The sequence below is a fragment of the Cyprinus carpio genome, chromosome B19, assembly GCF_018340385.1.
Source record: "Cyprinus carpio isolate SPL01 chromosome B19, ASM1834038v1, whole genome shotgun sequence".
Classification (NCBI taxonomy): Eukaryota; Metazoa; Chordata; class Actinopteri; order Cypriniformes; family Cyprinidae; genus Cyprinus; species Cyprinus carpio.
The window spans coordinates 13297998-13320390 of record NC_056615.1 but is presented as its reverse complement, the minus strand read 5'-3'; the positions used below and the strand labels follow the sequence as shown (position 1 = coordinate 13320390).

At 35.0% G+C, this 22393-nt stretch overlaps 1 protein-coding gene across 1 annotated transcript in view; it reads left to right on the top strand.

Annotated features, from left to right (window-relative positions):
• Positions 1–22393, top strand: part of adgrb2 (adhesion G protein-coupled receptor B2) — a 255499-nt gene that overhangs the window by 202965 nt on the left and 30141 nt on the right. The window contains 7 exon segments of the mRNA XM_042745491.1: positions 3323–3381; positions 6238–6273; positions 7328–7430; positions 9235–9400; positions 12927–12984; positions 14934–15000; positions 19102–19187. Of these exon segments, the coding sequence (XP_042601425.1) occupies positions 3323–3381; positions 6238–6273; positions 7328–7430; positions 9235–9400; positions 12927–12984; positions 14934–15000; positions 19102–19187 (575 nt within the window).

The following is a 22393-nucleotide window of genomic DNA, read 5'->3' as shown; positions in this document are numbered from 1 at the left end:
TTTTTGAAAGATGTATCTTATGCTCACAAAGGCTGCATTATTTAATCAAAAAGACAGTAAAAAAAAAGTAATATTGTGAAACATTTTGTTAAAAAATATAGATGTTATTCCTGTGATGGCAAAGCTGAATTTTCATCAGCAATATCTCCAGTTTTCAGTGTTACATGATCCTTCAGAAATCATTCTAATATTCTGATTTGGTGCTCAAGAAACATTTCTTATTATCAAAGGTGAAAACTTTTGTGCTGCTTAATATTTTTGTGGCATTTTGTTCAGGATTCTTTAATGAATAGACAGTTCAATTTATTTAAAATAAAATTATTGTGTAACATTATAAATGTAGTGTCATGCAGTGACATACAGTGTCGACAGTGCAGTGTAGATTGACTCGTGCTGTTGCACTGTTGCATCAGCTGAAGGATGAGAAGCTGTCCCTAGTAATCTAGAAGAGCAATAATACTTACAGATATTTTCTTTCTTTCTTCTTCTTCTTCTTCTTCTTCTTCTTCTTCTTCTTCTTCTTCTTCTTCTTCTTCTTCTTCTTCAGTGTGTTTAAAAAAAGTTACTATTTTTCTCTATCTCTCTTTTGTTTGTGAGGTAATAAATTTGATTTTTTTTTTTTTTTTTGTTTTTTTGATGTATTGATGTCATGCTGTGTAGCATTCACACATCTGTTGGAGATGTGGTGGTGAATTGGAAATTAGGCCTCTGCTAAAGTTGCCAAAAAAAGGATACTCTCTTTTTGTTTCACTTATTTTTATGGAGCGCTACAGTGTCCTCATACAATTTAAGCAGCCTTGGTTACCAAAGTATTTTTCCAAATCATTTTTCTTCAATAAAGAGTTCAGAGCCATGAACAAAAACCAGCCAGATCTGAGATTTTGATTTGACGCATAAAAATCAAAATGTGAAAATTGACTCTGGAGGCAATGAACTGTGCATCCCATGACTCCTTGGGCATAAAGTAATATCATGAAAAACAATGGTACAATGTGAAAATATTGATTTAGAGTATACAAATTTTATTTCATTTGAAATTTTTATATGTATTTTAAGCTTTTATTTAGCAAAAATAAAATTGATCAGAAGTGACAGTAAAGACATTTATGATGCTACAAAAGATTTCTATTTTAAATAAATCATGTTCTTTTGGACTTTCTATTCATCAAAGAATTATAATAAATTATCACAGTTTTAGCAAGCATATTAACAACACAACTGTTTCCAACATTGATAATAATAAATGTTTCTTAAGCATCAATTTTTTCATTTTTTTTTTTTTTTTTTTTCATTTTAAATATTACCAACCCTAAAATTTTTGGTAGGTGACCATACAACAAAAACTTTTGAGCCTTCTCTGTAGAGAAATTGAATGTAATTTTTGCTCTCAACACCCAGCTGTTGCTGTCTATTCTCACAGAGACTGATATTCTATACATACGCCCCTAGTGCTTTAGTGTTTTCAGCTTCACATTAGGAGCAATCCTCCCATCTACTCTGTCAATGGCATTTCTGTGAGAAAGACAACATCTCTAGTCATTTTTCAGGCTGCTGGCTTACTAAAATGGTTAAAATTGCCAAACCGAAGCCGGCAGAGGCATAATGTTGGCAATTAATATGCCAGGGACAATAGGCTAAGCAAAAGATGAGAGTGAAGGTTGGCAGCACCTCTTCCAATGCCACCTGTTACACCTGCACCTGCCAGTTCCAGTAAAAACACTGCTGCTATACCCGCTCTGAGCTCTCTCCCACTCTCTAAGCTGTTTTATCGCCTCTTTTTCCCTTGCCTACCTTTCCTTTGCCCACAAACACTCACACAGGTTTACAGAGAACAGATGTGCACACATAGATACGCACAGTGTGCGCTGTTGGTAGGCCAATGCCACAACCCACACACAAGCTCTAGGGATCTTTGTTCACAAAGGCTGCTTAGTCATAAACCCTTTGTGTGGAAGCCTGACCGGTCCACACCAGGAGGCCAATTGAGCTGTAAGTGCATGAATGAGGACTTCATATTCAAGCCAATTCACAGCTTGTTCTAAACAGCTGCAAGCTTTATAAATGCAAACCTGTACCATTTCAGGCTCTACTAAAGAACATTCAGTATTATTTATTTGAGTCTCTGCCATGGCTTTTTAAATCCATCATGTCAAGTGTTTAAGTCACAGAGAAGGCCTGACTGGAAATCTAAAGATTTGTGTTTTTAATGGTAAGGCAACATAAAGAGAGGCTTTTGAATATAGAAACAGACCTGTGGAGTCTCATGACACTGAAGAGAAATAGATTGTTGCATGTCGACCCACGCCACTCATTTCACCAATATTTATGACTGCCTTTGACCTTATAGTGGCTGTTGAACCATATACAGTGGGGTCTGAATATCTATGGTGTTACATTTTTGGTCACTAATCTAAAAAGCTAATTTACGACACTGAGCATGTGATTTGAGATGAATTGTCAGATGCTTATTGTACAGTACATTGAAACACAAGATGCTCTTCAGAAGCAAATAACATTTTAAATTAAACTTTTCACACAAAATATTTGTGAAACTGGTAATTTATATCTTTTTTTTTTTTTGACAATACTCATTGTTTCCAATCAACTTTATATATGCATTCTGTTCAGCATGAAGTCTGTGAAGAATGGGATGAACAAACTGACAGAGAGGTTAAGCCTTTAGTTGGGCATCATGTATTGCTAGATTCTGTCTCAACAATCCTTAGCTGACCCCTAATACAACTGAAGCTGTGCAGCTTGATGGATCACACGGATTGAAAGGTGGCACATGTCTCATGTTAAGCTTCTGGTTTTCTGACTTTGTTGTCCTTCCAATATGGAATCCCACTGTTAAATAACAGCATTTCCTCAGGATTTTCATTTGACATCATGTATGCAATCTATATTCTGCTCCAATCAGATCAGTAAGTTCACTCTAAAATAAAAATTCTGTCATCATTGACTCACCTTGAGGTTACAAAATGTTGCTAACCATTCAGTTTTGGTTACCATATGGGAAAAACACACTGAGACATTTCCCAAAATATCTTCTATGTTCCACAAAAAGATAGTCCGTAATATAGGTTTGGAACGACATGAGCTAACGATGACAGAATGTTATTTTTTTGACTGAACTGTGCCTTTAACAGCTATGACAGTAGCCACCCTGATGCTGTGTCCCTGATTGCAGGAGACTTTAATGATTGCAGGATGCTTTAATTTCTTTAGAAATATTACCAGCATGGTTCTTGCCCTGAAAGAATGCTCTTGATTACTGCCACACCACTATCGCAGATCACCTGCCTGTGCTTCCTATTCCAAGAACCTGAAGAGGAAGAATGTGTCCACAGGGACACTGGATGCAGGAGCAGTTGAAGTGGTGTGAGTCAGTGAACTACACTTGTTAGTGATTCAATTAAGATAAGATTTTTTCTGTTTGTTTTATCTTAATCACCTTGAAGAATGTATTTAAAAGCTGCTTTATTGAATTGCTGTTCAGTATGTAAGCTTATTTCCACCATGGAATACAAAAATTAAAACTTTTTTTTTTCATAATTGTGATTTTGTACCTTACAATTCAGTTTTTTTCTCAGATTTGCAAGTTTATATGTCACAGTAACAAGTTATAAGTTCGTAATTGCGAATTTACATCTCACAATTCTGATTTATTTTCTCTGTATTTTGAGTTTACTGTACATCACCAGTACTGCCCCCCCCCCCACAGAATTCTCTGTCTACATCTCACAATTTTTTTCTCTCTCAGAATCTTTTTTTCTGCCACAGTAAAAATTGCAACTATCTTTTTTTATATTTTTTATTCTGTAGTAAAAATTAGCTTCCATAGTTCTGTGTAATAAATTCAATAATTTGTTTACGATGATAACAGCTGAGTTGAATTGACAGTCAGTGCATTGTGAATCACACCAATAAACGTTCATCCCAGAGATGAACATTAGTCACCAGTAGTCTTTTAAAATTGACTGATTTTAAAAGGTATGCTGACACAGAATCTGTGGCCGCTAAATAAACTTTGCGAATTTCCACAGAACAGAAAATGCACAAAAGAAAAAAAAATAATAATAATTAACTGTAAATTCCCGGTGTCCTGATTAAGCAATTAATTGCCCTAACTTTGAATATCTTACTGTTAAATAAATGTTTTGCCCATTCAGATCAAGAAAAGACATTTTGTAAACTAATATTAAGAGCTATTAAAGTACCTACCCTGATGTTGTGTCCCTGATTGTGGAAGACTTTAATCATGCCAACCAGCAGATGGTAGAAAGCTCTACAGATTTCTACTGAATTATTATTATCTCCCATAAGCAGCACATAGAATTCAAAAGAGAAGTGTGGATTTACGTTTTGGCATAGGCATGACCTTCAGAAGTAGTCTATCAGGAGTAGTAACATAAAAAAATGAACACAATTTTCCTGATCTTTGTGTACCACAGTTTGTGGCATAGTCACAAAAACAGACAAATGAAGGCAGTAGGGATTTCTCACTACTCTATGACTATGATATTTTTCTAGTTGCAAAGAAAAATACCGTGACCTGTATAATGATTACAGACTGATCCACCATAATGATGTGCTGTGAAGAGCTGCTGATGGAGCGCATTAACATGATACAGTCTGAGTGATTAGACCCCCTGGAGTTCACAATCTAACATGTCCAGTGAAAAGGCAATTTTTTGGGATCTTCATGCTGCACTGACTCAACAGGAAAGCACTAATGTCAGAATTTTCTTTGTTCTTTACTGATTACAGCACTGCATTTAACACTGTCATTCCTTCCAGACTGGAGAGAAAGCTGAATGACATTGATATTTTATTTTATTTTGTGTATTTTAGACTTCTTTGCATTTGCATGTTGCACTTTTGAACCCTGAACTGAACATTTATCTCAGTGGTAATATGAGGTTGCACAGATCTACCCATAATTCTTGGTGGTAGGGCTGAGTAGGAGGGTTAATCCAGAAACATGAGGCATGTGTTCACCCGTAGTAACCCTTCTCTCGGCAGAGATGCCTAATAAGCTGGGGCAAAGGGGTCGCAAGTGTTAAAGGGCTGATGTGAATAGAATGCCCACTTTAAGAAGAGAATCTAGCTTTGACCTGATGGGAAGCAGAGAAAATGAACCCAGGAGTATAAAAGAAGATAGGGAAGCATGACGCTGTTCAGAAAGAAGACCTTTGGCCTTTAGCTTTATCCTGAGCAGAATGTAATCCTCTCCCTACCGCCCCTCTGTATTTTTTCCCCTGCACTTTTTATCCTTCACCCATCCTGCAGCTGAATGTCAAGTGTCTTATGATTACAGAGGCTGTCTTTTTTAAAATACAGAAAAAAACAATAATAATGTGAAATATTACTGTTTAAAATAATATTTTATTTTATTTTATTTTATTTTATTTTATTTTATTTTATTTTATTTTATTTTATTTTATTTTATTTTATTTTATTTTATTATTTTATTTTATTTTGACAAAGTCAAAAGTCTTGAATGTCATATGGTCCTTTAGAAATCTTTGTAATATGCTTATTTGGTGCTATATTTATCAGACTTATTATCAGTGTTGAAAACTATGAACAATGATGAACAATGCTCAGCATCTAATATCTGAACTAATATCAGCATCGAAATCTTTTGTGTCAACTGACACTTTTGAAAAATTAAATGCATCCTTGTTAAATAAAAGCTTTAATTTTCTTACTTTTGAACTTTTAAACAATAGTGTAGCCTATATATTAATTAGTAGTGTATATTATAATATATACTCTTTTGCAGTGTCACACTTTTATTCAAAATAATTTTACTGAAAATCAAGCTGTGTAAAGCTTGTCCCAGTAAGCAACTTTAACCAAGTGAAGTGGAGCATAACATTTATACATTTTATATTCTGTATAACTATTTGCTTTGAAACTGTACCAGTTCCAATGTTTTATGTTCATTTATTTATTCATTTGGTAAGTAACCACGTCATTAGCAGGATAACATAATGTCACCTGGTCATTATCACAAAATAAACCCCTTCAGGCTGATTCGAGGTCCTCCTGTTATCCTTCAGGTTTATTTTGTATTAATGACCAACTGACTGTATCTTATCCCATATATTTACCATAAACATCTCACAGTAAGGTTTGTTTTTTATTTTGATATTTTTTGAGTGTTTGTTGTGGTATAGTTTTATGTTTGTGATCTTATTATGTTGTTTGTTGTATATATTGTTCTGTTTTTATGGTTTTGGTGCTTATATTATATGCCTTTTGGAGGTGGGTTCAACAAAAACCCTTCACTGGCCCACAGCCAGCAACACAACACAGACCTACAGAAGACCCCCTTTGAATGTAGCTTCCAGGTTATGCTGTCCTCTTCTGATAATAGGATATTATGTGCTATTTTTGCACTATTCCCCTTGTTTACTTCCCAGTGCTCTCACAGGTACACTTACACTCTAAAAGATTCATTTTTCAGACTGTAGCTTCCCACATGGGGTTGCCCCGGATGGGATAGAGCAGCTGGCATGGGGTAGATCTAGAGTGGGCCAAAACTGCAATTAGCAATAATTGCGAACAAATGAGGGATGGCGGGAGCCGCCTGTGGCAGGACAGGATTATGTGGAGAGTGCTAGTGAAGGCTAGCATGGTTGCTAACAACTCAGTGTGGCAGATGGCCCAGGCCAGTCACGTGATCAGCTAACACCACTGAGTGTGGAAGGTGGACAAGGAGTGAAGTGCTTAGTCAAGTATTTATCTCCTCAGAAGAATGACTTTAATTTTTCCCTGAATTTATATGTCACATGATTCTTCAGAAATCATTCTAATATGCTGTTTTGGTGCTAATTTTTAATGGTGCTAGAGCTGGTTTATGTCTCGACATACTATGATTTTTGCCCCTTATCCCATAATTCCTGAGTAGCAGGTGGGAAGGTATTTCCTCTGTCCAAGATTAGTGCACTTGCCACATCAGAGAGCTTATCACAGGTCTCCCCATCACTCAGACCATAGATCCAGGGGACACTGTCATTGTCCTCTTGAGCAGATCTGGCCAGAGCTCAAACAGCGGATGAGGACATTTTGCTCACCGGTGCTTGTGGGCAAGAAGCTGTTTTGGAGTTCATCTGTAGGTCATCTGGATGCTGCTCTTGTTGTCAGTGTTCAATTAAGTGAAAAAATGATAAATGGATTTTGATAAATGGATCCCACACATTTTATGTCATAAACCTGTATATCAAGCTTTTGTGCAGATAACAATGGCATTATAGCAACACAAAGTCGCTGTTAAAGTTGTCAGCGTGTGATATTCTTGTCTTTCTTTGGTTCTTAGGTACATTCGTTCAGAGAGGTCCATCATCTTGGTGAACTTCTGCCTGTCCATACTGGCCTCCAATGTGCTGATACTGGTGGGACAGTCCCAAACTCTCAGTAAGGTGAGTATGTGTGCACATTTGTGTTTCTCTCATGTGTATGAGAGAAAGAGCTGAGAAAGAACAACCTTCAGGTTCCCATCTTGCTCCCTTTATGTTTGGCTCCAATTTGAAGATATTAGAGTATTCTGGGGAATTATATGTCCTTCCAGCATGATCTACATGATATTAACTTATAAAATTATAGATAACTCATTAAACTATATACATATTAGTTTTGTGTTTCTGGAAGTAGCCCCTATGTAGCTGTTTTTGTTTATATATATATATATATATATATATATATATATATATATATATATATATATATATATATATATATATATATATATATATATATATATATATATATATATATATATATATATATATATATAATAAAAATAATAATAATAATAATAACAATAATAATAATCATAAACAATCGTCATCTTTATTTAATGTGTAATAATATATAATAATACTTTATATAACTGAAAGGTAGTTTTATATGCATTTGTTAATTTTTGTTTTCCTCATAATTGTATGTAACTGGTATTTATTATATAAAGTGATTTATTATATAACGTTATAAGGTGAGTTTTAATTATTATTATTATTACAATGATTTAGTTACATACACAATTTATTTCTTTAAATTTAATTCTATTTTAATTCTACACAATTTGAAATTACAATTGTAAATCTGCTACATATCTTAACCTAACCCTAACCCTACCTTCATACAAATTCAGTTCAAATTCAAAAATTAAATTAGGTTACACTTTATTTTAAGGTGTCCTTGTTACATTGTAATTATACTTACTATATGGTTAAGTTTAGGATTTGGATTTGGTTTAGGGTTACTTGCATGTAATTATGCATAATTTATTGTTTTTATAATTGTAAGTACATGTAACGTGTAACGAGGGCACCATAAAATACATTGAAATACATTCAATTTAAAATTGAGTACTGAATGGTACTTAACCTCGGATCGCAGACTCCATAGAGATAGTAGTCTGTCTGTGGTACAGGTAACTGGTGTTTGTTCTCTTTCCAGCCTGTCATGAAATTATGTAAGTGGCCACAATAGAATTTGAGAAAGTCAGGCAGGCATGTGTAGCAGACAGATGCGTGGAAGGCCCTAGAGGGTCAGCTTTGTGTCAGCTGTGACAGTCACACTGAAAAATAATAGTGAGGGAGATTAGAGATGAGAGTTGGAATTAAGACCCAACCTGTCGCTGTGAGCTACAGAGAAAACTGCTCGGAGGACCCCTTCCCCCTCGATCCAGACTTAATATTTCACTAAATCCTCATATTCGGCATTAGTTTCAGAAAGTACAGATAAGCCTAATTTCGGAAACCATGAATGGTGTGAAATCCCTCTCATTTCCTGGGTCATTTGCTGAGCGGCCTGGTGTTTAGCATTAGAACATGCACCTCATTATTATATAAAACCTCAGCGAGATACTCTGCTTACCGCTTCTCATTTGCCTTTGCCGCTAACTTAAATCATACTTTACCCATTTTCACTTTTTAAGTAGCGTCTACGAAGAAAAAAAGCCTAGACAGTATGCGTCGTTAGAGCTCATTTTCACACCACAGTGGAACCGAGTCAGTTTCTCTCCAAATGGACTTTCGTTAATGTCCGCGGCTCGTTCCCACTTCTCCTTATTAATCATTTCATCTCTCTCTCTCTCTCTTGGCTTTGATAACGATCAGCTGAGAGCTATTTGCACCTCTTCTTGCTTCCTGTGCTTTCTCACGCATCTTTTTCATTATTTCTTACTCCCTATTTCTTTCTTCTTCCCTCTTTTGTCTCTAGGGACTGTGCACTGTGACTGCTGCCTTTTTGCACTTCTTCTTTCTGGCCTCTTTCTGCTGGGTACTGACAGAGGCATGGCAGTCCTACCTGGCTGTGATTGGCAAGATGAGGTCCCGCCTCATTCGCAAGCGTTTCCTGTGCCTGGGCTGGGGTAGGACACCCACACACACACCAGAAACTAACATCAAAGGTCAAAATTGATGTTATTGTAATGCTTCAGCTTCAGTTTTTCATCCATAGGGGTATAACATGCCAGCTCTTATCAATTCAGTCACATCAGATTGTCTGCAATGTCAGTTTGCTTCAGTGGAGCCCAATGATACACCATAAACATGCCACTGGAGCTCAATGTTACTTCTGTATTAAGACTTAGATGTCTGATAGTTGACAAGAAATGCATTTTGTGCCACCATCTTAACACTGGCGGGATCTGAAAGGATATTCAAGCACTTGCAGTAGCACACACATACTTCTTTTGTAACTTATTGATCCACTATCACTTCCATTAATTCATAGATGCCCTTTGCAGATATTGTAGAATAGCATTGCCGCCCACAGGGAAGTGGTAGTTTTCTAACTAGGATGTCCACAAAGTATTACTCATGTTACTCAAAATGTGAAATGTGGATATTGTTATAGATGTGCTCTGGCTGGTCGTGTACAAGGTCAGATGGTGGTGATTGCATGGGAAACCTAAATTTGAATCCAGCTTGTGTTATTTCTTCTCCCTATTGTTTGGAGTCTTATATCTGACTGTCTAATCCATAAAGCCAAAAGCCTATTATAAAAAGAAAGAAAGAAAGAAAGAAAGAAAGAAAGAAAGAAAGAAAGAAAGAAAGAAAGAAAGAAAGAAAGAAAGAAAATTAAATATGAATATGAATATGAAACACATATGGTTAAAGAAAATATAGTTTGTAATGATTAAAATGTAAAAAAAAAAAAAAAAAAATGCCATGATTAATTGACTAAATAAATTATATACTATTCATGGACATTGAAAATGACATAGTTTCCCAACAAAGGAAAATAGAATTATTGCATTTTAATCTTTAATGTTTAACATATAAATATTCCTGTTTTCATCAAGCACTGCATATTACCTCTGCCTGCACAATTTTATTTATTTATTTATTTATGTGACTGGGCTCTTTGTTAGAACTTACAGAATAAATAAATAAATAAATAACAGTGGAATGTGTGTGTGTGTATTTCACAAGTGACAGAATTTTATTTTTTATTTTTTACCTACATTATAGCCTGTCTGCTGCAAGATATATTATATATTTATAAAGATTTGATAATTTTTTAAGATTACTGTTTGTGTCTCAGTGTAGTTTTTTATGCTGCTGAAAAAAGAAATTATTACAATATACAGCTACTTTTGCCATCCGTGAAGAAACATTATTTTGCCCACATAGTATGGTTAAAGAATCGACCAGAAGGAGCCAGCTGACTATTCTAACTATCCAAACTTTGACCCCCCGCTGGTTACAGTATGAAATGATCACAGCTTGAATCCAGAGCAAACTCATGTTCCTTCATTGTGTGCTGCTTCCTCCAGAGCCGCATTTGGATCCCGTTCATCTCCTCCCTTCCCACGTCTTTCAATCCTGTTCTCTAAACTGGAGTTTTTTCTAATTGCCTTTAATTTCCAGAGTTAATCAGAGCATTGTTAATTACATGAATATTTCAGAGGAGAGCTCATTATGTGTGGACGTGGCACACAGACATAGAGCGAGAAGAATGGATAGGTCTAATTAGCACATGAGTAAAGCTGGCCTCCCTGACTGTTTAGGGCAAGAGTAATGGTTGGGTCTATTTATGTATTGGGTGAAACCGGTCTCACAGACCGGATAGGATTGGGAGGAAGGGATTGTGGAGAGGAAAGGTCACTGTACATGTCAGTGTAATCAAGGACCAGTCTTGAGATGGGAAACTTCATTCTGAAAAGATATTTAGCTATGATAGTGTTTACTGCTGTATACTAAATAGTAAAATGCAGTCTTTTTTATTTGTATTTTTTTATTCCTACGGCAGGAAATTATATTCATGAACTCATGAACATTTAATATTATATAGATTCTCACAAAGAAAATCCAATTATAAAAAATAAATTAAAAAAAATGATGTAATTATATAATATTATATATAATTATTATTTAATCCTGCATACTTTGCCAACAGCATGTCAAATTTGTTCGTTCATTCATTCGTTTGTTCGTTTGTTCATTCATTCATTCATTCATTCATTATTGTTGCTGTTTTTGAAGGTTTTGTGATTTATTTATTTTTTATTATGGTTTCAGATTTATTTATTTATTTATTTATTTATTATTATTATTATTATTATTATTTTATTTTTATTTTTTACAAATATACATTTGTACAATTCCAAGACCTGTCAATATTTACAATTGCATGCTTATTTTTATATAATATATATATATATATATATATATCTCCATCCATCCATCCACATATATTAATATATACATAAAGTTAGTTTTATGATATTTTTGTACATCTTATTTATAAATGGGAAGCTATGATTTTTTTCTGAAGCGCCCCCATTTTTTTTTTTTTTTTTTTTTTTTTTTTTTACAAAAGTCTAGGTGGTGAGCAAATGTTAGAGCCCTGTTTTGTTTTGTTTTTCTGGCTGAAAAGTCATTTTTTCAAAGAAATTAATTATAATTATTGGCCAGTTTTAAACACGTATGTATTATAGTGAATGTGCTAATTTTACACATTGTGCCATTTGAAATCTGAACTGAAATATATAAAATATATACATTTGAAAGATAACACCTGAATCCCGCAGCAAAACACAGTAATATGCATTTAATTACATTGAACTGTATCACAAAGCAATTTAACAATGTGATATATCCAGAAACCTTAAGTAGTATAAAGAGGTTGTATTTAAAATATCCCTTTCATTCTATTAAAATAAATTTGCTATACTGAACATGTTATTTTACACTTTGAGCCCTTGGATTTCTGAACTGAAACATTTTTAATACATGCATTTGAAAGCTAACACCTGAAGCAAAACACAGTAATGTGTATTTAATGATATTATACTGTACGTCATAAAAGCTTTTGGTTTCAGCTAGCATTCACAGTGTTTCTATAAGAGGGTCACAGTGCTTGCTCTGTGTACTTGCCCTGTGGAGCGCTTTTAGAGAACACAGACAGGAACGTTTACACTGCTACACTTCGACCTCATGAAAAAAGACACATACACAGAGACCCATGGGAATTGCTCTCTGCTAAAGTAGCGTGTCTGGGGTCTGGGAGGGCACTGCGCACAGGGGGAATGGTGTACCTGTACGCCATGTGCATTTGTCCGTGAAAAGGGCAAAAGCTAAAGAAAGTCGCCAATGTGAGAGGAGATTACTTCAGCTAACTTCCCCTCCAGCCTCTGGCCATTTGCCATTAATGGTTCTGAAAAAAAATAAAAAATTCTAGGTCGCATTTTCTGTTCAGAATTTTCCTTTTAGCAGTGCTTGTCATCTGTTATTATATGTGGCGGGCAATTTCTGCATGCATGTCAATATTTTAGTTTATTTTTCGGAATTTCAACTCAATATTCTTTATCAGTAAATCATTTCAATGAACTTTTCAATTTCAGTGGGTTCCTTTTTTTCCCCCCTTTTTTTTTATTTAGGTTTGTTTTGGTTTTTTTTTTGTTTTTTTTTTCGCTGTATCTGTGGGTTTTACCCGGGCCAGAGGTTACGGCACGCCAAGTTAGTAAGTATCACTGATGCAGCACAGTTTCACAAAGACAACATTTATGTTACATTAAAACATTGTTCTGGTTCTGTTTTGAGGGTTACAGTATGTCAAGACTCAGTCAAGTCTTTGGATGTTAAAATAAATACAGAAGTACCTACAGTACATCAAAAATACATTAAGATATGTACATGTTACAGTAATTTTGTATGATCACAGAGTACTTGGTAAAATGGGTAGTGGGACATATTGCATTGTAAGTCGCATTCAGAAATAATGTAAAATACTGGTAAATAAAACAAAACAACCACTATAAAAATGCATTGAATTCCCCTCACTCCAAAACTAATTATTTAAATGTATAGTATTCAGAGCAGAACAAGAATGAAATATATACATTCATTATAAATATTTAGTATAAATGACAAGCCTAAATAATATTTGAAGTGAAACTGAAACTACTAGCATGTTAAAAATACACGTTTTTCATTTATTGCAATATACATGACACATTTCATTCCAGTATATAGAGTTTCACCATTCTAAGAATGATGATTTGATATCTAACATTGATTTTTGATCGACATGTCCTTATTTATGTTCATTTCAAGAGACCAATGAACAAATAATAGGTAACACTTAAGTACAGGGACCAATTCTCAGTGTTAAGTAGTTGCTCATTAGCATGCCTATTATTATAATCTTACCCAGTATCTAAACTTAACAACTACCATATCAAATATTAATAAGCAGCAAATCAGGAGGTTTTTTTTTTTTTTTTTTTTTTTTTTGAGGTAAAAGTTGAATTGGACCAAAGTGTGACATGTAAAAGTCTGACCAAATTAAATATTTGCAATCCAAATCCAAGTCTGAAAATAACCAAGGTTTTATCAACTGATATGATGCCAGCTTTTTTCATCTTTAGAGCTGTATTTTGTATATTCTGCCTAATGTTGACCTTTTACTTTGGAAGAAATTCTTCAACAAGAATCTTGAGTCAGAGAGTCCTCAGAAAGTCCTGTTCTACCTCTATTCATATGGATTCCCACAAAGTGGTGGCCATTGTCTGCTGCTCTGCATATAATGGTTTCTGTCTTTGCTGCACTGCTAAGCAATTGATTTAAGGAAGGGGGCTCCCTGACTAATCGGAGACAAAAGTTGCAAACAGTGGTGGTTTTTGAGATTTTTAATTGGATACGTCTGACACATGGATTCCCCTCAAACCAAAGGACACATTTTTGATTGGTGACAAGAGTTGGGAATAGTGGTGTTTTTTGAGATCTTTGATCAGTAACAGCCTGCTTACAGTACTTCACAGGCACTCTTCTCTACAGACGTCTGCATGATTGAGTGCATACGTCCATGATCTTTTCAAAGAGGACATTTCACAAGGACTTCAGAATACAAACTAAATTGAAATCTATTTGATTGCACTTGACCAGAACATTAGCAAATATTGAAATAGCTCCTTTAAAATCATGATTAATAACGCTCATCTATAAAGTATGACCTTCCAGCTTTTGCAGCGCTGTTTGTGTAGAACTTTACCAGGCACTATCTTTATTGGTCTATTAGCTATGACGTTTTTATTTGATCTCTGCAATGAAAGCACTTTAACAGTATGGTATTTCTAAAAACAAAGTAGTAAGATGGAGAGGTTGTTTTTGAGATATCCTCTTCAGTTTTTAATTTAGGGAATCAATTTGTTTAGAATACAAGCTGGCTTAATTTATTTTTCTTCTCCTTTTTTTATTTAATCTTTATTTTTGTGATATATATATATATAATATATATATTAAAGGTATAATGAAAACTGCATAATATAATAATTTATTTAGTTTTTTTTTTTTTCAGTTACTTTCAACAACCCTTTTTTTTTTTTTCTGAACAAAAGCCAAAAATATCTCAACTCTCATTTGTAATTTGCAGCGTTTATATTTCACTGTATCTATTTCTCTCAATTTCAGTTGTTGGTTGTCTTTGGAAGGAGGGCTGCTTTATGCTTTTGTCGGTCCTGCTGCTGTCATTGTACTGGTAGGTCTCAGACTTTGTGCTTTTTCATTGGTCAGATTTAGCCAACATGATCTCTGCCCAGATTAATATGCATTTTAAATATATCAAGCTGGCAGTCAAAGAGAATTTTCACTAATGAGATTAGAGTTGAGGCCTGTCTCATTTCAAATGTGTGTATTTTTCATCAGTGTAAAATGCATGAGTGAACTTGATGAGCTTATTAGCCTAAAGCAACCAAAGTGTGTGTGTATATATATATATATCGTCCACAGCCCTTCAGGTGCTGTGTGTTTTCTGTGAGGTGTTTGCGTTGTTTTTCATGGTCAGATGTGATTTGCGTTGTTTGTTTCTTGGTGGTGTCATGAAGCAGCCCACTCAAACAAACAACTGCAAATGAGATTTGGGCATCTGGAGATGCTGGTTCCCTCCTTGGAGAGGCAAATCTAATTAATGGAAAAATAATTAATCTTGCCTCTAGCAAATAGTAAAACGGAAGACCTATTGTCTAAGCTAGCGCCTTGCATGATGAGAATATGAACGGCAATTGTAAACGTGTTAGACTTGGTAGGTTGTATATGCTCTCGGAGCAGACTGAACAGGCTGAGTGTTAATTTAGTGCAGGGGTTTTCAACAGGGGGTCTTTCGTGGGTCCAGCCAATTATTGTTTCATCTCAAACTATTTTTGGGTAATGCTCGGATGAAACATTAGTAACATGAACTAACAATAAATAGTACTTTTAAAGTGTTTACAACATATATAAATACATATTTAACATCTCAAATTGATAAAAATTACAATTAATGTATTATGAACAAAATGCAGCATCATTTAAAAGTTTGGGGTCAGTAGGATATAGATAGGAAATGTTTCTTTTGAGCAAAATATTGTAGTGTTATATGTGTGTTATTGTGGTGATGATGAATAATGTAATTAATGATTGATAATTGATTGTTTAAAAGAAAAAAAATATTAAAATAGAAAACATTTATAATAAATTGAAATACCATTTAATAACATTACTGTTTTTACTGTATTTTTAATCAAATAAATGTAGCCTTGGAAAGCAGAAGAAACTTGTTTATAAAAATACAAATAAAACAATAAATAAAAATAAAATCTTACCAACCCCAAACATTTGAGCAATAAAGTATGTATAAATTATTTTAGATTTACAATATACATATTTGTAAATTAACATTAATCTAGAATAATAAATGCTGTAAACATTTTGCTCACTGTTAGCTCATGATAGCTAATGCATTCAATAATGTTAATGAAATAACAGTTTCTCTCTTACATTAAAATGTATTAAGTAATACATAGTATCGTACTTGTATATGACATCAGATCAAAAATAATTGATGTATCATAACAACATGTTACATTAAATTGTATTTTTTAATAACATGTTTCCAAATATAATTTATTTTTTGTTTAAAAATGGTGACTAAGTTTTTTATTTTATATACCAGGGGCTCATTTATTTGAAATAAGTCTCCATTCTACATGGTCAGATGAACCTTCTGCAATAGTTGCATATAAGTCCCTACAGTTGTGCCATCCTGTTGTAATACAAGAGAAACAGTACAGTCTTGGCTCAAATCATGTGTGTATCAAAGGTACAGGAGCGTGTGTGTGTGTGTGTGTGTGTGTGTGTGTGTGTGGTCTTTCCATGGCCTTTGTCTAAGCTCCTCTTCAGTGCTCTGTGTGTCCAGTGGGCAGCTGGCTTGAGCTGACTGGACAACAATCTGCTGAGAGAGAGAGAGTGGTTGAGAGACATGAGGGCATTACTGTCCCTTCATGATCCCACCTGCCCATTTGCTTCCAGGCTTAAATCCACAACACCTGTCACAGGCTGTTAGCGAGCCACTGCTGTAAATGCTCCTGGGTTAAAGGTCACCTCACAACACTGCTTTATTGTCCCACTACCCAAATTGTATTTATACAAAAATTATGGCCAGGAGTACTAAATTATTTTCTTCCACTTAGATGCTGCAGTAGTTCAAATGAAGTATTTAGCTGTTATCTATCTATCTATCTATCTATCTATCTATCTATCTATCTATCTATCTATCTATCTATCTATCTATCTATCTATCTATCTATCTATCTATCCATCCATCCATCCACCCACCCACCCACCCACCCACCCATCCATCTACAGGTGCATCTCAATAAATTAGAATGTTGTGGAAAAGTTCATTTATTTCAGTAATCCAGCCCAAATTGTGCAACTCGTGTATTAAATAAATTTAATGCACACAGACTGAAGTAGTTTAAGTCTTTGGTTCTTTTAATTGTGATGATTTTGGCTCACATTTAACAAAAACCCACCAATTCAACAATCAAAACAAATTAGAATATGGTGACATGCCAATCAGCTTAATCAACTCAAAACACCTGCAAAGGTTTCCTGAGCCTTCAAAATGGTCTCTCAGTTTTGGTTCACTAGGCTACACAATCATGGGGAAGACTGCTGATCTGACAGTTGTCCAGAAGACAATCATTGACACCCTTCACAACGAGGGTAAGCCACAAACATTCCTTTGCCAAAGAAGCTGACTGTTCACAGAGTGCTGTATCCAAGCATGTTAACAGAAAGTTGAGTGGAAGGAAAAAGTGTGAAAGAGAAAGATGCACAACCAACCGAGAGAACCGCAGCCTTATGAGGACTGTCAAACAAAATCTATTCAAGAATTTGAGTGAACTTCACAAGAAATGGACTGAGGCTGGGGTCAAGGCATCAAGAGCCACCACACACAGACATGTCAAGAAATTTGGATACAGTTCTCGTATTCCTCTTGTTAAGCCACTCCTGAACCACAGACAACGTCAGAGGCATCTTACCTGGGCTAAGGAGAAGAAGAACTGGACTGTTGCCCAGTGGTCCAAAGTCCTCTTTTCAGATGAGAGCAAGTTTTGTATTTCATTTGGAAACCAAGGTCCTAGAGTCTGGAGGAAGGGTGGAGAATATCATAGTCCAAGTTGCTTGAAGTCCAGTGTTAAGTTTCCATAGTCTGTGATGATTTGGGGTGCAATGTCATCTGCTGGTGTTGGTCCATTGTGATTTTTGAAACCCAAAGTCACTGCACCCATTTACCAATAATTTTGGAGCACTTCAAGCTTCCTTCTGCTGACCAGCTTTTTGAAGATGCTAATTTCATTTTCTAGCAGGATCTGGCACCTGCCAACACTGCCAAAAGCACCAAAAGTTGGTTAAATGACCATGGTGTTGGTGTGTTTGACTGGCCAGCAAACTCACCAGACCTGAACCCCATAGAAAATCTATGGGGTAGTGTCAAGAGGAAAATGAGAAACAAAAGACCAAAAAATGTAGATGAGCTGAAGGCCACTGTCAAAGAAACCTGTGCTTCCATACCACCTCAGCAGTGCCACAAACTGATCACCTCATTGCCATATATTAAATACATGTACAGTAAATGAACACTTTCCAGGAGGCCAACAATTCACTAAAAATGTTTTTTTTTTATTATTATTATTTTTTTTTTTAATTCGTCTTATGAAGTATTTTAATTTGCTGAGATTGGTGGGGTTTTGTTGAATGTCAGCCAAAATCATCACAATTAAAAAACCAAAGACTTAAACTACTTCAGTCTGTGTGCATTGGATTTATTTAATACATAAGTTCCACAATTTGAGTTGAATTACTAAAATAAATGAACTTTTCCAAGACATTCTAATTTATTGTGATGCACCTGTATTTGTCTGTCTGTCTGTCATTCTATCTGTTTTATCATTATAGTGTTCTATCATTTTATCTAACAGTCTCTATATGTTGATTGTTCTGTCGATCCACTCAATCGTTCAATCAATCAGTCATTCAACTCTTCTCTCTGTCGTTCTGTCGATTTGTTGTATCTGTCTATCTGTCAGAAAGTCTATAAACCTGTTAACTTTAAGGCTTTTTCTTCTGTTCTGAATAGAGTGTAACCCTGTTGCTAACTAGTCAACAAACACTACTCTCACTGACTTCACCACAAAAAAAATATGATAGTTACATTTTACAGGCTAAATAAGATCCTGACTTGAAATAACCAGCATAATCTAGCATCAAAAAATGTAACAAATAAATAAATTAACCCTCTTTCTCTTTGCTGCAGGTGAACATGCTGATTGGAATAGTGGTCTTCAATAAGCTCATGTCTAGAGATGGCATCTCAGACAAGTCCAAAAAGCAGAGAGCAGGGTAAGTAAGTGAAGGTCAAAGTGATGGCTATGTGATACCCATCTATTTCTGGATTTGCACCAAGTCACTCATTTACCACTGGCCTGTTGAAGGTTTAAAATATCCTGTCAAATATTTGTATGGGCAAAGTAACTCATGCTCTCTCTCTCTGACGCACACATACACACACACACACACGCCCACTAAAAGTTGAAAAACATCAGACTGAAAGCCAAGATATGACAGCTTCATTAATGGACTTGTATTGATTTGCTGGCCTGCTAACCTCAGGCTTGTCTTCTGATAGCTCTGTCATTAGCTAAGTGTATATTCATTGTTCATGTAACTGCATATACTGACAGGATCAAGGAGCCCTTGTGCTTTTAAAATGCTTGTTCTGTTTTGCCTTTGTTTGATTGGACACAAAGCAGAGTGATCCATTAAACACTTGTGTTAATGAGTGGACCGCCACATCCCTCACCTCAAACAAGAGGCTAAATCGCACTGAGAGATTGAATATTCCCATTCCGCTCCATGAATCCACTACCTGGAAACTTCAAGAGCATTTTCACAGCCCTTCGTCTTTAATTAAACTAACGCTGCATCAGAAACCCCCATTTTTAAGCAAAGATAAGTGCTCTACATTGTTTAAAATGAGCACAGGGTTCAACTGCTGTTGAGCTCATTGTGATGCATGAACGTGTTTTAGCCAGTACTGAAGGCATGAGAACAGCCTTACTGCTCACAATGCAACTGAATTAGTGAATCTAATAGCTACCGATAGCCTCTCTGCATTGTAATCTGAATGTAAGCTGTAAAAATGCCATTTAGATATGTGGCATTGCTTTGGTGGACCACCATACCGATGTCTTGACAGGAAACTGTGGGTCTTACTAATTGAATGAGGAGCTAATCAGATATCTGAGCTAATCCAATGACCGGATATTTGTAATCCCTCCAGGCAAGAGTACGTTCTGCAATTTTGCCCTAATTGATTTGTCTTTTTCCACTTTTCTTGTCCTGTAATGTTTATGTACAAGGGATTTCAATGCATATTGGGAGCTGCAATGGCCAACTATGGATTTTTAAGCTAGTGGCTTTGATATAAAAATGTCTCAGCGTTTAAATTCAATCTGACTCATTTCCATATTCACACACTCATGCTGTCTTTCACATACAGAACAGTACAGTACATATGCAGTTCTGTTTTTAGTTGCAATCATTTTTAGTACAACAAACATCACTGTTTTTATCGCTCATATTTGTGCCTTAGGAGTTTGCTGTCTGTCCCTAACCTCAGGTGCTCCATTTTGCCACGTAACACATTGTGCTGTGTGCATAAATGATACCTCAAAACATGTGACTAACTGAGAGGAAGCGCTATTATTTTTCAAAGCAACCTGACTGCACCTGGCAGGCGATAAAATAGACCTCAAGGAGGGACCAAAGCCATATCTAGAGACTGCAGTATCAGATAATTGGAAGTGGGCCAGTAAGCAACCGCACTGCAAGAGCAAAACCACTCAGAAACCTTAGCAAGAAACCTTAATCATATTTTAAGAAACCTTAGTCATATTTTATTCACAATCCTTTATTATTATTATTATTATTGTGGTGGACATATTTCTTTTTTAGTAAATTAAATACTACACTAAATTTAGTTTCATGCTTTCTGTGTTTTAAGGTTGTGTGTGTAAATGGAACACAGGTCCACTGTTGTAATAAGCTGCTTCTTCTCTTAGTTGCTGATCCTGAGTGCCCCTCATTTCCATATTTCTGATGTTCAGAACACTTTCTCCAAGTCTGTGACATGAGGCTGTCTTTTGTTTCCTTTACACTTTCAATCAGCATCTCAGAACACACACTAAATTCAAACCAAATGGAATAAAGTATATGTACAGTATGTACAGTAGTTTTGTGTATTTTTTTACGATTTCAGAGCGCCATACAGTTAAGCGAGTTGAATTAACTGTCGAGTTTGAGCCAAGTGTAGGATGTCTATTCAGTAAATCCATAAAGCACTGGACAAATGAATTTCATTTAGCCAAAAGAAAATAGTATTTCTTAATTTCTAATTTCTTATTATTATCAGTATAGAAGTGCTGGGGTCTGTTCTTCATACCCCGCTTAATACATCTGAAATTATTTGACAGATCTTTTAATCCTGATAACTGATCTCTGGATAATTTGGTTCTTCAAACAAGTCTGAAGATTAGATTAAAATGTCTAGATTATGTTGTCTAAAATTACTTTCTGTTGTCATGTTCATTGAAAAGGGTAGATATATCCATACTTGAAACCATGATCAGCAATGCATTGATTGGCTGGCGGCAAGACAGCAATGTAATGACATCATATAATTAAGATCAAGGAAATTAAAGTTTCGTAATCCATAAAATCAATCTTAAAATATAACTGACTGTGTTTAAATCAATTGTGCGGCATAAAAATATTGTGGCTGCATCTCATGCGATGTATCAAAACCTCCTCCACCAAAACCAAGCTCACCGTTCAGATTAATGCACAACTCGGACAAACTGTATGGAATGTGCGTATGACTGCAATAAAATGATGAGATAATTATTCCTTACTGAATAAATCTCTCAATTAATAAAACTGGTTGTGCCTATTATTATGGCTCACACAGATAGCTATAGAGCAGCTTAAAATTTTGGTGGATTTTTTTTTCTTTTTCTCAGTATTCTTTGATGAATAAAAAGTTCAAAAGAACAGCATTCATGTGAAATAGAATTTTATTTATTTATTTTTATTATTATTTTTTGTAACAATGTAGTCAATGTAAAGTCTTAGCCTCGTCCTTAAAACAAGAATAATTTACCCAGGATGTAAAACTGCATAAGAAATTCCCAAGACATCAGTATTTTCTAAGAATATATCATATATATATGTGTAATTTGTCTTTTTTCCATTTCAGTAGGTTTTAGCATAAATCTCACTTAATTTAAACATTTCTTCACTTAAAACAAAGTGGAAAAATCTCCCAAAGGCACAAGACAAAATACATTTGTATTCACATATTCACACATACATAATCCATTTTTCCTGATTGGAAAAGTATTCAGTGTCCTTTACATTTGTAGTGCCACTTTTACATCGCAGACTCTTATTTATAAAGCTGAGGGGGATTGTAACAGGGTTCATTAAAAACTGAACTTCCTGGTTAATGACCTGAGGGAGACCAACCTGGACATGCTGATCTGCTTTCT